The 13,925-nt window shown below is 49.3% G+C and overlaps 1 protein-coding gene across 1 annotated transcript in view; it reads right to left on the bottom strand.

The window, feature by feature from the left end:
* Positions 1–1,182, bottom strand: part of LOC113409448 (neuronal acetylcholine receptor subunit beta-3-like) — a 32,021-nt gene extending 30,839 nt beyond the window's left edge. The window contains exon 1 of the mRNA XM_026663370.1: positions 1,063–1,182. Coding sequence (XP_026519155.1) covers positions 1,063–1,120 — 58 coding nt within the window. The 5' untranslated portion in view covers positions 1,121–1,182. The remainder of the gene's footprint in view (positions 1–1,062) is intronic.
* Positions 1,183–13,925: the final 12,743 nt, after the last annotated feature.

The following is a 13,925-nucleotide window of genomic DNA, read 5'->3' as shown; positions in this document are numbered from 1 at the left end:
CCACCTGGTGCAAGGGCTACATTCTACACACTGTCTCCAGGTATTACACCCCCCCACCCCCTCTCCGGACTGTGCCTAACAGGCATCCCTAAAGCCTTAAAGAAGGGAAAAGGCTGTTTAGGGAACTAAGAGAAATGGGGTAAAACTGAGCACAGAAAACATGTAGGCTGTATAGCTGGAAAAAAGTCCTTCCAGTGAGGTCTATTCTGCCATGATCTCATCTCCCCAAAGAAATGTGAGAAGACCTTAGGCTAGAATCTTTTACAACAAGACTAGATGAAGCAGCGGGGAATACACTGAAAGAAGCAATGTTGCCCTTGAAGAAAGATGAACAAGATTATCAGATGCTGTAGGTCAGACTCATCTCCAATGTCACTGATTCATGTGTGTGTGTAAGTTTCAGTGCTCATCACCACATTTATTGTGTGTACGACGAATTCATCACGCTTGCCATACCACTTAGTATCGCCCCTCGTTAATTTTTCCTCATTTATAGTGGTTGTGTGGTTTCTGATCCTACTGGCAAAAGAGTTGATAAATGAATAGAAAAAGCTCTGGCACGGATGGTGGAGGGAGCTTTCTACACATGATGTGCACTGGAAGAAATACACAAACAGTACCTTTAGCCTTTTGTCTTTTCACTTGAGCGGCTAGGAGTTCATCTCGATGCTGGGGATTTTCTCTTCTTTAGCAACACATACTCTCTCTCTCCCTCACACACTCATAAAAACACGGCTTTTCCTCTCAACTGTCAAATATTTTGTGGCATTGGGTACTAAACCCAAGAGTAGAAAGGGGCTCTGCTATTTTAGTTACTCTTCATTTCTCCTCTGCTCCAGTAATATCTACCAGTAACTTCATTGCCTCATGTTTAAAAGGCTTTTAAATGGAGGAACAAATATAACCATGTTTACAAGTCAGAGTTGTTTTAAAAGAAAGTAGAATAACTATTATAACAATGAATGCTAATGCCTAACTTCAGCGAGCAGACACCGAACTCTGTTACAGAAAGAAATCTGCATTTCTGGCGTTCCCGGTGGAAAAGGAAGAAATCGCACTTACCCGAGTTGCTAACACAAAGAATGAGGGGTACCAGAGTAAGATCTAGCAGCAGCAGCATGGCAGCTTTTGATTTCACAAGCAAACAAATTCCAGCCTAGAAACGGGTGAACAGGAACTAATTAGAAAGCATGAAGGATCAGAGTGTCTGCAAAGAAGGATCGGGCATGCCAAGCCTAATCTTGCATCACTGGGAAGCTTTTTAAAGTACACTTCATTGATTTTCAGTCAGCTGTCACAGCCTGTAAGTCTAAAAAATATCTCTGGGTCCTAAACTCTGACACATTTACTCTTTATATTATAACCAGTGCTAGCCTGTTATAAATCAGAGATAGCATGAAGTCAGAAAAAATATAAGTGGTAGACAGCCAAGACGGACCATAATACAAATATATCTTTTACCACTAAATCATAGACCTCAGGGGTGGAAAAGGTCTCACTTTCCCAGTGCAGGAAAGGTTGAAAGAAGGGCATGTTTAATCTAGAGAAAAGAAGGCTGTGGTGGGATATGCTAACTGTCTTTCAATACGTAATAAGTTGTTAGAAAGAGGACAATGTTCAATTGTTCTCCATGTCCACTGGAGGTAGGACAAGTAGTACTGGGTTTAATCTGCAGCAAGGGAGATTTAGGTTAGATATTAGGAAAAACTTTCTAAGGGTAGTTAACAGGCTTCCAAGGGAGGCTATGAAATCTCCATGACTGGATGTTTGTAAAAACAGGTTAGGCAAACACCTGTCAGGGATGGTCTAGGTCAGTGGTTTTCAAACTGTGGGTCGTGACCGAGTACTGGGTCGCGGAATGTAAGGCACTGGGTCGTCGCAGATCTGGTCAGCACCGCCGACTGGGCCATTAAAAGCCCCATTGGCAGTGCTGCCCGGCTAAGGTAGGCTAGTCCCTACCTGTTCCGACACTGCGCTGAGCCCTGGAAGTGGTCAGCAGCAGGTCTGACTCCTGGGGGGGAGGGGGGAGGCCACGGGGTTCCACACGCTGCCCCACCCCGAGCACCAGCTCCGCACTCCCATTGGCAAGGAACCGGCCAATGGGAGCAGGGGGGAGGTGCCTGCAGGCGAGAGCTGTGCGGAGCTGCTCGCGTGCCTCCGCTTAGGAGCCGGATCTGCTGCTGGCTGCTTCCAGGGCGCAGCGGGGGCCGCGATGCCAGGACAGGCGGGAAGCCTGCCTCTGCACCCCAGCTGTGCTGCTGACCAGGAGCCGCTGGAGGTAAACCCATGCCCCAACCCTGCCCCCCAATCCCCTGCCCCAGCCCTGAGCCCCCCTTTAAACTCAGAGCCCCTTCCTGCACCCCAAGTCCCTCATCCCCGGTCCCACCTCAGAGCCTGCACCCCCAGCCCAGAGGCCTGACCCCCTCCCACACTCAAACCCCCCGCCCCAGCCCAAAGCCCCCACCACACATTGAACCCCTCATTCCCAGCCCCACTCCGCAGCGCTCACCCCCACACCCAAACCCTCTGTCCCAGCCCAGCGCCCCTCCCACACCCCAAACCCCTCATCCCCAGCTCCATTGGGTCGCAGACATCAATAATTTTCTTCAACTGGGTCACCAGAAAAAAAAGTTTGAAAATCACTGGTCTAGGTTTACTTGGACCTACCTCAGCATAGGGGGCTGGACTAGATGACCTCTCAAGGTCCCTGCCAGACCTACATTTCTGTGAGTCTAGGATTGTTTCCCCCACTGTCCTCATGGTCTAGTGTTAAATAACTAAACTGATGGGGCTTATAGCAGTTCCATAGGGGAGATTATTGAACAAGTTTCTAAATCTCATTCTTCCTGTATATGGAAATCAATGACTTCAAATGGGCTTTGGATCAGACCCATTCAGCCTCAATGTTCATTTTCCCAACCCATTCATCCCTCAGGCACCCCGAATGGAAGTCACTTAAACATATATCTACAAAAAGGGAGTTTAAAGTGCAGAGTTTTGCCCTTGCTATAGCAAGATAGACTGGCCAAAACCCTTGGCTTGCATCCAAATTTGAAAATACATTTCCAGTTTGAAATCTAGATATGACTTTTTCAGCTGTTCTCATGGGATACTGATTGTTTTTGATGGCCATATTAGAATCTTTTGGAGCTATTCAGATCCTCGACTGATTTAGTTGTATGACGGTGACTATCCTGGTATCCCTATAACATCTTAATTTAACATCTGTTCAAGCTCATCTTTTTACTTTTTGATGCTAATGGGGCTTTTCATGGTGTCTGTCTTTTTGGCAGCATGCTCAGATCTATATCAGTGTGATGGGTTATATCCTCTATGTACCCCAGTCTGTTAAACAGCTCACCAAGTTCTTTAAAAACATCTTTTGTATCCCATTCAACAGGCAAGTTATACCCCCATTTGGTTATCTGCATTTGCAGGTTGCTTCTCAACTCAAGAATTCATGGAACTCCCTGTTCCATTACTTCAAACTGGTATTTGTAACAGACTTGCTAGTGTGGCTTCGACACATGGAACGGTGTGGTGACTGCTTTATGAAAGAACCTTAGATTTGGACTTTAACGCTGGGCAGTCACTAACCCTTTTGTACATGCCTGCTGTGATTATTTTACACTCTGCTCCAGTATGTATTCTGAAAGGCATTTTTTGTTGATTTATTGCCAAAGCCACAAGCCCATCTGTTGTGGAACCTGGCTTTGTAATGGTATTAGAAGACTCAGCAGTCTTCTGCATCATCATCAGAGCTTTATTCTCCAGTCTTATATTCAGGCATCCATTCTGCTTTTGTATTTCTTTGCAACTTGTGCTGCCAGAGATGCACTTTTGCAAAATGGTTGCTTTCACTGCACATTTATCACACCCGTTTTGCTAGCCATCTTTGAGTTGTTTTGCAATTGCCTCCACATGTGTTGCAAACATATTTGATCATTGTTATTTGTTTACCCTTGCAGTCTGTCTTTATACCGTGGACTGCATTTATAATTAGATGCACTTCCGTTCTCTTTCCCTCTTGGTTAACTGGAAGTTGGGAAGCTCGGTTTTCACACGTATCAAATCTTTGCAAATTCAAGTCAATTTCTTGCAATAACTTTGCTTTGAACTGGTTATCAGTTATACCAGAAATAATCTGGGTTCTCATTAGCCTTTCTGTTAATTGTTCAGATTCACATGATTTAGCCTTATTACACAGATTTAAAACATAATGATCAATTATCTTATCTGGCAGTTAGTTTCCTTTAAAGCAAATGTGTCTTTCTTAAGTAACATTTCTGTGTAGTTCCGTGTTCTTGACATTTTTAATGACCTTTGTCTAGCAGTTTGCAGCCCCATTCATGCTGTCACTGACTTGTACTGTGCGTGCCCCTGGGCTTGCCACATAGAGTAGTGTGAAGGATCTTACCCTCTCTGGTTTCTCTGTTCTGTTCCTGGTCCAAAAATATTTGCAAGTGCTGCACCTTCCTCCTCCAGTTCTCTGCTGCAGTCTTCCATGTAGACTAGAGATCGGGAAGCATTAATATCATTGTACAAGGCACAAGAAAGACCTCATCTGGAATACTGCTTACAGTTCTGGTCACTCATGTTCAAGAAAGATTCATTCAAACTGGAATAAGTTCAAAGAAGGGCTACTAGGATGATCAGGGGAATGGAGAGCCTACCTTACAAGAGGAGACTGGGAGAGCTTGGCTTGTGTAGCACAGGGCCAGCCCACAACATTTTGGCACCTGAGGTGGGGAGCTCAAATGACGCCCCCGTACCCCCTTGCTTGGGCCAAAACTTTGAAACTCTGGGTCCTAGTGGTGCCCCCCCCCCCCAGTCTGGCACCTGAGGTGGCCGTCTAAGTTCGCATCATGGTAAGGCCAGCCCTGGTGTAGCATAGCAAAAGCAGGCTCAGAGGGCATATGGTTGCACTCTAAAAATCATGGGGGTAAGCTAAGGGACGATGTTGGCACAGGAACAAATTGGTATAAAGTGGTCATGAATAGATTTAGACTGGATATCAGAAGAAGGTTTCTAATCAACAGAGGAGTGTGTTTCTGTAACAGCCTCCCCATAGGAAAAGTGGGTGCAAACAGCCTAACTAGTTTTAAGTTGAGTTTGGTACATTTTTGAAGGGGATTAGATGATGGGGTTGCCTGCCATAGCAGAGGATTGGACTTGATGGCCCTGGAGGTCTCGTCCATCCCTATGTTCCTTAATCACCACGGATGAGGTTGAGAAGTTTTGAGGACAGGAAATGAGAGACAGTTGGAAAAGAACCTAGACAGGGAGGAGCCTGGAGGACAGTAGGTGACAGCTACAGGAAGAGGGAGAGAGCAGTTGGCTGCAGGATGCTCTGGCAGAAGGGGGATAAGCACAGCAGGTCCAGGTCTAGGTAACACAGGAATAGAGTTATTCAGGTCTAACACTCAGAGCAGGAGACTCTCTGCCTCACTCATGTAGGGAAGGGACTCCCTGTAGGCCCAGAGCCAGAGAGAGAGGCCCTCAGAGTGGCGTTTGGGCTCAGCTGCCATTTCAGGATGGTGTTTGACTCCCCAGGGCTTTTGATGCAGTTTGATCATGACATCGTTTTGGGAACAATCTCAGGATGGTCATAGTGAAATGGGTAAATGTAACGGAGCTCTGGGCCTTGCTGCTCTCCCACACCATGCAGGGAGCACTTAGAGGAAGAGCCAGTAAGAGAGTGGCGGCTCCTGTAATGAAGTTTGGAGGTTGAAGTTTGATCCCCCTGCCAATGCCCACTCATCACCAGAAGAGCCAGAGAAGAATCCAGTTCAACAGACTCCCCCTTTATCACAACACCTGCCCCAGGGACATCCATGGTAGCCCCTCAGAATCAGGGCTGTTCTGGGCCATTACCAGTCAGCAAAGGACTGTAGGGCACCTCTGGACTAAGTGCAGCTTCCTGGAACCTATCTCAATTCCACAGCAGTATTTCCAACTGCCCCGCATCAGCTCCTGTAGAGACAATGAGGTGAGAGTAGCTTTCCCACCCCACAGCACACACAGTATTTTCAAAGCAGGGGCCCCTTCCTCCTCCCTCAACTCCCTTCCATAGCGTGAAGGCACTGTGGACTACTGTTCAATAGTGTCTCACTCCTGCATCCCCCGCAGACCCCTCCCTCTCTCTCTCTGCTTCTCCCCTCCCCTATCCTCACACGCTGCCCCTCCTTCCCATACACACTATCTGTTCCTTCTTCCACAGGCACTCACCAAAGCCCCCAGCTCTGTCTCCTTGTCCCTTCCCAGAGACATCCCATGATCACAACCATCCTTCTCCTTTTTTCTTTCTCTCCTGACACTGCCATTCTTCCTCCGTTATTTTCTCTGTCTCCTTTTCTATTTTCCCTTTCTGTGCCTTCCCTCCCCTTCTATTTGCTTCTTTGGTGCAGCTGCACCACCACTTGATGGCAGGGTTGGGACACTGCTGGCAGCAGCTCCTGGAGGCCAACTGTAGTAGCTTTGGGGCACGTCTACACTACAAAATTATGTCAACCTAAGTTACATCTGCATACAGCCAGCACAGTAATTCAATCGTTTTTGTGTATCCACGCTACGCTGCTTGTGTCAGCAGTGCCCGTTCTCACTAGCAGCGATTGCATCGATGCAGAATGCCCTGCACCATGAGTAGCTATCCCACTGTGCAACTTGCTACCATCTAGCGCAGGGTGTTTTGGGAAGGTTTGCAATGTCTCATGGGGCCAAAATGAGTCAACTTCCCATCATGCAGTGTTCTCCACCCCATAATTTCACCTGCATCCCACAATGTTTTGCGCCTCTTTTCAAAATCCCTGCAAACCTGTATGTCCCCCCTCAATGTCCACAATCTGTGTCAGAAGCCTGGATCCTGGACATCTCACAACTATTGTGATGAACGTTGCAAGCCTGGGGGGCCTGATCCTAGAGTATTTGCAGAGCCGCAAGAGGAGCCCTGGGGAACATGACGATTCCTTGGAGGCTAGATTGCTGTGGGACACAAACAATTCAAAGCTGTTGGCGGCATTCACAGAGCAGCTGCAGATGGTGGAGCACTGGTTCTGGGCCCAAGAAACGAGCACTGACTGGTGAATCTCATTGTCATGCAGTTTCAGGATGATGAGCAATGGCTGCAGAACTTTCGGATGCACAAGGCCACATCCTGGATCTGTGTACAGAGCTCGTCCCAGCCCTCCAGTGCAGCAAGACCAAAATGAGCTCTGCACTGACAGTGGAGAAGAGAGTGGCGATTGCTCTGTGGAAACTGGCAACACCCAATTGCTACCACTGGGGGCTATTGTGATACAAGTGTGCAGGGCCATTAATTTATGTCCTGCTATGGAGGACTGTGGCTCTGGGCAATGTGCAGGACATTGTGGATGATTTTGTAGCACATGGGTTCCCAAACTGCAGTGGAGCGATAGACAGCATGCAGATTGCCATTTTGGCACCAGACCACCTTGCCATAGAGTACATCAACAGAAAGGGCAACTTTTCTATGGTAATGCAAATGCTGATGGATCACTGGGGATGCTTTACCAACATCAGTGTGGGGTGGTCTGGAAAGGTGCATGATGCACGCACGTTTAAGAACACAAGCCTGTTCAGAAAGCTGCAAGCAGGGACTTTCTTTCCAGACCAGTGGATTACCATTGGGGATGTTGAAATGCCAACAGTGATCCTGGGAGACCCAGCCTACTCCTGGCTCCCACCTCAGCACCACCAAGGAGCACGTCAACTAAAGGCTCAGCAGATGCTGAATGACAGTTGGATGTGCCTTTGGTCATTTGAAAGGTCGCTGGCGCTGTCTGCTCTTGAGATTGGACCTCAGTGAGAAAAATATCCCCATGGTTATAGCTCCTGCTGTGCCTTGTATAGTACCTGTGAAGCAAAGGGGAGAAAGTTTCTCCTGGGATGGACAGCGGAGGTGGAATGGCCGTCTGCTGATTTTGAGCAGCCGGAGCTCTAAGAAGAGCTCAGTAGAGAGCTATTCAGCTCAGGGAGGCTTTGAAAGACCATTTCAATAGTGAGTCACAGTAATGTGTGTTGCTGCAGTGTGTTCTACCTGGCATTGCTCTTTTCCACCCCAGGATGAAGCTTGTAATGAGTGCGGTGTGTAGTAGTAATATACCATTGCAAATGCATCCCTAATTATTATCTGTGAATGATGTCAGCCCCAGCCAGCATACACTGTGAACTAGTAAAGAGGAATTACATTTCCATAACTAGACTTTTCTTCCATACCCATGGGAAAAAAGGGTTACTCACCTTCTCGTAACTGTTGTTCTTCGAGATGTGTTGTTCGTGTCCATTCCAATCAGGTGTGTGAGGGTCGAGCCACCACAGGAGGGAGTCAAGGACTGGGTGAGGCAGGGTCACGCTCCTGTCCAAGCTGTCCCGGGCTGGGCGATACACTGACGCGAGCCACGACTGAAGAGGTCGAAGTCTGAGTCTGGCATGCTGCACCACGTAGGATCAGGCAGCCATGTGTCTGATAAGCAGTTCCTCGCTGAGGTGGTGGGAAACAATCTGAGGCCCCAAATGATATCGGTTGGGGCCTGAAACCTTGCTTCCAGCAGGTATGCCCCGGCTTGGGTCGAGAACAGTACTGCCCCTATAAACTCTATCCTCTGGACGGGGGACAGAGTCGATTTTGCTTCATTTAGAAGGAGACCCAGGTTGTCGAAGGTGGCTCTGATTAATCTGACCTGAGCTTCTACTTGGGTCCTGGAGAGGCCCCGATCAGCCAGTCGTTGAGGTATGGAAACACCTGTACTTGGTGCCTGCGCAAGAACTTAGCAACGACTGCCATGCACTTGGTGGAGACTCGAGGTGCTGCTGACAGGCCAAATGGAAGAACGGTACATTGCTAGTGGGTACTGTTGACCACAAACCTGAAGTACTTCCTGTGGGGCTGAGTGATTGTGATATGAAAATATGCGTCCTTCAAGTCAAGGGCGGCATACCAGTCCCCTGGATCCAAGGAAGGGATGATGGAGGCCAAAGAGACCATGCAGAACTTGAGTTTCTTCACAAACTTGTTGAGTTCTTGCAGGTCCAAGATAGGCCTGAGGCCGCCTTTAGCTTTCGGTATTAGGAAATACCGGGAATAAAAGCCCTCACCCCTTTGCTCCTGAGAAACCTCCTCCACTGCCCCTAGAGGTAGCAGTGACTGCACCTCCTGGATAAGAGATGCTTGTGAGAAGTGTCCCTGAAGAAGGAAGGTGGGTGGAAGGCTGGGAGGGCACAGAATTGGATGGAGTACCCCCTCTCTACCATGCGGAGCACCCAGCAGTCCAAAGTGATTCGGGACCATGCATGGTAGGAGGAGGACAGTCGGGAGGAAAAGGTAAGGAGGGGTAGATCCAGTTTTTGTTCTGGTGCACTGTCCTGGACTACACCTTCAAAAGGCCGGTTTGGGGCTGGAAGGTGGTTTGGGTTGGCCAGAGCCCTGGTCTGAGGACGGGTGTTGTCTTTTCCTGCTGCTCCTGTTCCTCCTCCGAGAACCGTCCTGGCGGTTCTGCTGATAGAACCTCAGAGGAGGTTGCGGCCTGAAGTGTTCCTGCTGTGTGGCAGGAGTATGCAGGCCCAAAGACCTGAGGGTGGCTCATAAGTCTTTCAGGCTATGCAGCCTCTTGTCTGTCTTTTCAGAGAAAAGAGTCACACCCTCAGATGGGAGGCCCTGAATGGTCTGTTGGACCTCATAAGGGAGCCCCGAAACTTGGAGCCAGGAGCCCCTTCTCATGGCCACCCCAGTAGCCATGACACTAGTGGCGGCATCAGCACCATCCGACGCAGCCTGGAGGGAAGCCCGGGAGACTAGCTTTCCCTCCTCCACCAGGGCTGAGAACTCTGCTCGAGATTCTGAAGGGAGGAGCTCCGAAAATTTGGCCATCACTGCACTGACGATGGCCTGCTGGTTCGAAATATGGAGCTGCAGACCCCCTGTAGAGTAGACCTTTCTCCCGACAAGGTCGAGTCACTTAGCCTCCGTGGTTTTTGGGGAGGGTGGAGCTGGTGCCAAACCAGCTGCCTGAGCCAACAAAGGTGGCGGGGCCATTGTCTGTGCCGCTGTCGGTGCTGCAGTGCCGAAAATGCTGTTGGCACCGGCACAGTAGTCGGTGCCGAGAACGCAGTGAGCGTCGAGGTTGAAAGAGTCGTTAGTGCCAAGGCCAGTACCAGCAATGGTGCCCCAGCCAATGGAGTTGGCATGTGGGTAGGCACCAAGGCGGGCTGCGTGGTTGACGGCGGGACGAATGTGGCTGAGGCCACTGAAGATGCTGTGGAGCGGTGCCCTTGGATCCCTCCCTGGCTCTGGTGAAAGGCCCAGGGGGTCCAGAATGGCCACTGTGGTGGATTTTGCCACTGCGGTGGCCATGCCAGTAGCTCTCACCTGTCTCGCCTTGACCTCGATTGTCGGCTTCTGCTCCCCCGAGAGCAGTAGGAGTCAGACTCTGACTCCGAGGTCTCCAAGACTGAAGACCACAGAGGAGCGGAGCTTTGGTGCCTTGAGCATTAAAAGCTTGGGGAGCGACTAGGCTCTCTGTCCAAGTGAGCCGGTGCCAAAGGATGTGGAGAGGGGGAATGCCTGGACATCATTGCCAGCTTCCTTCCTGACTTCACCTGGTTCCTCCCTTGTAGGGGGTGAGAACGGCGCTGTAAGGTGCAGCAGATCCCGAGCAGCTTCAAAAGCTTCCAGCATCGAAGGAAGTGGCAGCTGCTGGCCTGTAGGGACCAGTGAACGTGGGGGGCCCGGACTCAACTGCCTCAGCTGGGCAGGAGTCGACATGGCGCTAATGGGGGATCCCGAGCTGTGGCCCACCTGGGGTCTCCCTTCCTTAGATTTAGCAGGTGGTGACCACCTGTCCAACTTCTTTTTCTTCTGAGACACCGGCGAGCGAGACCAGTGCCTGCTCTCCGCTGTGCCTCGGGAGGTGCTGTGCCAGTGCCCAGTGTCCCAGGACGAGTCCTTTCTCAGCACCAAACTCGATGACAGTGCCGGAGTGCTCATATCGACGAGGAAGTGCTAGGAGCCAGGTCCCCTGAGCCCGGGTCCAAATGGGGGTGTAGAGCTGCCTCCATGAGGATCACTTTTAGCAACTGCTCCCTTTTTTTAAGAGTTCTAGGGCGGAACTCGTGGCAGATCTTACAGCGATCCTTTTGGTCACCCTCCCCTAGGCACCGTAAACACGAGGAGTGTGGATTGCTCTTTGACATGCACTTCGCGCAGACCACACCATTTTTAAACCCCGGGGACCATGGCATACCACGGCTCCGGGGAGTCGAAAGGGGGGTAGAGACCCCCAACAACTCTAATCACTAACTACTAAGATAAACTAACTAGGTACAAACAACTGGAGTTGAACATGCTTACTAAAGCCAGGGCTACGGGAAGTTCCAGCTAACCGTCACTGGTGGTAAGAAGGAACTGAGGGGGTGGCGGGTCGGTCGGGCTCTATATTAGGCGCCATGAAAGCGTGACTCCAAGGGGCGCCCAGACTGACCCGACGGATGCGTCTATGGGAAAAATCTTCCGGCTACTGGGCACGTGCACGTGCATGCACCTGATTGGAATCGACATGAACAAACACTCGAAGAAGAACAGATACGTTTGTAACTAAATAAAACGCAATAAATACAGGGAAAAGAACTTTTAAAGGGGAAAAAACAGTTGTTTCCATTTCAGAAACACACCAAGCGTGTCTTTCACAGGTCAGTGTATGAGCAGCTGTGATAGCCTGTACTCTCCCTTGGGGAGGCGTGGTAGGGGTAGTGCAGTGGAATGTGTGTGTGGGGGGGAGGTAGGGAGGTCCCAGAGGCAGTTCTCTATGGGCTGCAGAGGGAGGCGAGCACGGGACTGTTGAACCTGAGGGTCAGCAAGAGTCTGTCTGTTTGCTGCCTGAGAAGCGCTAGCATCTCCTGCAGCACATCCCTCTCCTTTTCCTGTGCCTTTCTCCTCTCTGCTCTATCCCTGGCCAGGCTGTCCGCGAGGGTGATCCTTCAAGCCCTGTGCTCGGTATCCGAAGTAGCAGAGGCTTGCAGGATCTCTTGGAACAGTCATCCCGCATCTTCTTCCTTCTCCTCCTTATCTGGCTGAGCTGCTCCGCTGGTGTGGATGGAGAGACCCTCAAGGGCACATTTCCAGCTGCTAAAAATGCAATGCACAAAGGTACTATAGTGAGTGTATTCACAAGATAAAAGGAAATTTGGTATACTTAACTCACTCCCTTTGATCCACACAAGTTACCAGCACTACATTCTCACTTCTCCTTGGGATTTATAGAGCATAGCGGTAGTCCCAGCCATGGTGAGTATAGCCCAGAGGGGAGGAGGCGGCGAGTTGGGACAATAAGGCAGGGGGTAGCTCACAGGCATGAGTTATGCAGATAGGGCAACTGAACTAAATACTGGCACTGTTTTCCACAGGCGGTGGTGATTTTAGCCAATATCTCACTCCTGAGGGCAATGGAGGCTGAAAGGGAACAGCTTCTTCAGGCTGGACTGCCTCCGACTCGGGTTCCTCCGAAGTATCCAGTAGCCCCCTGGATGTGGTGGTGGTGAGGTCTTCACGTAGGATGGCATGCAGCTCTTTGTAAAAGAAGCAGATCTGCAGCTCTGCACTTGAATGCTTATTAGTCTCCCTTGTCTTCTGGTACACGTGCTGCAGCTGCTTGGCTTTCAAGCAGCACTGCAGCTGGTCCCGAGTCTTGTAGCCTTTCTCCACCGTGCCCCGAGCAATCTGCTTGTAGATGTCAATGTTTCTACGACTGGATCGGAGCTGTGCGTGCACGGCATAGACTCTTCTCCCCACAGACCCAGGAGATCCAACACCTCCTGTGCTCTCCGGCCAGGAGCGTGTCTGCAGCGTGGAGCTGGCATGGTCAGCTGGGCAGTTGCTAGATGTACTCAAGAGTTGCTAGGTGAGCTCTCCAAGCCGAGCAAACAGGAAATGCAATTTCATAAATTTGCGGGACACTTTTGCTTAGGAGACTAAGGCCCTGCTTCTGCAAACCTGGATGTGTTTAACTTCCTGCACATGACAGATCCCATCATCGCAATGTGAATATTCACATGAAGTGTAATTTAGGAATCTAACTTTAGGCACCTAGGTTTGAAAATCTGGGCCTAGGATGATCATTTTGTGCAACTTTTCCACGTTGCTGATGGATCCCACAAAACCTGCTAAAAATTTATTCCGCGGGTATCCTCCATTTTGTCAAAGCTTGAGAACTTTGCACAAATGTTTGGCCCTGGTTATGTCAGCAATTCCAGCTGTAATGAACAGATTCATCATGTCTTGTATATTGGTGAGAAAAGCAAACTACTGGACTCTGCAGGGAGGTGAACACGTAGACTAGCTCAGCAAGATCTGCAAGGGGAAATGGGGACACCTAATGGATTTGAGATGAAATTACAGTGACTGTCAAATTATCATTAATGCACGTTTAAAACGGGATGCTCCTTCAAGTTGCTCTATTATTTGCCACACATATAGTATATGATATGGCCCATATTATATGATTATTAAATGAAAGGCCGCATTATAAGGCAGACATGTAGAAGCACAAATAACTCAAAATTAGTTGACTTCTTGGTGATCAAAAATGTAAGGTTGCAGTAGCATTATTTTTACAAGGATTATTAAATAATGTACCCCAAAATTACATGTAAATCCAGACCAACATTTTCAAACATGAGAGACCAAATCTAGGCACCTACGCTGGGATTTCGAATGAAATTCAATGGTATTTCGCTGTCTTACTCCCTTAATCTCCTTTGAAAATCCCATCCCCAAAATGCTTATTTAGGAAAGTGGCCTGATTTTCAGAAGTACTGAGCATGCACAGTTCCCAGGGTGCTTAGCACCTCTGAAAATCAGGTGCTTAACTTTAGGCCTCCAGGTTTGAAAATTTAGCTTAAATCCTATATTCTCT

The sequence above is a fragment of the Terrapene carolina genome, unplaced genomic scaffold, assembly GCF_002925995.2.
Source record: "Terrapene carolina triunguis isolate 2854851 unplaced genomic scaffold, T_m_triunguis-2.0 Scaffold33392, whole genome shotgun sequence".
Taxonomy (NCBI): domain Eukaryota; kingdom Metazoa; phylum Chordata; order Testudines; family Emydidae; genus Terrapene; species Terrapene triunguis.
This window is presented reverse-complemented; position numbering and strand designations above follow the sequence as displayed.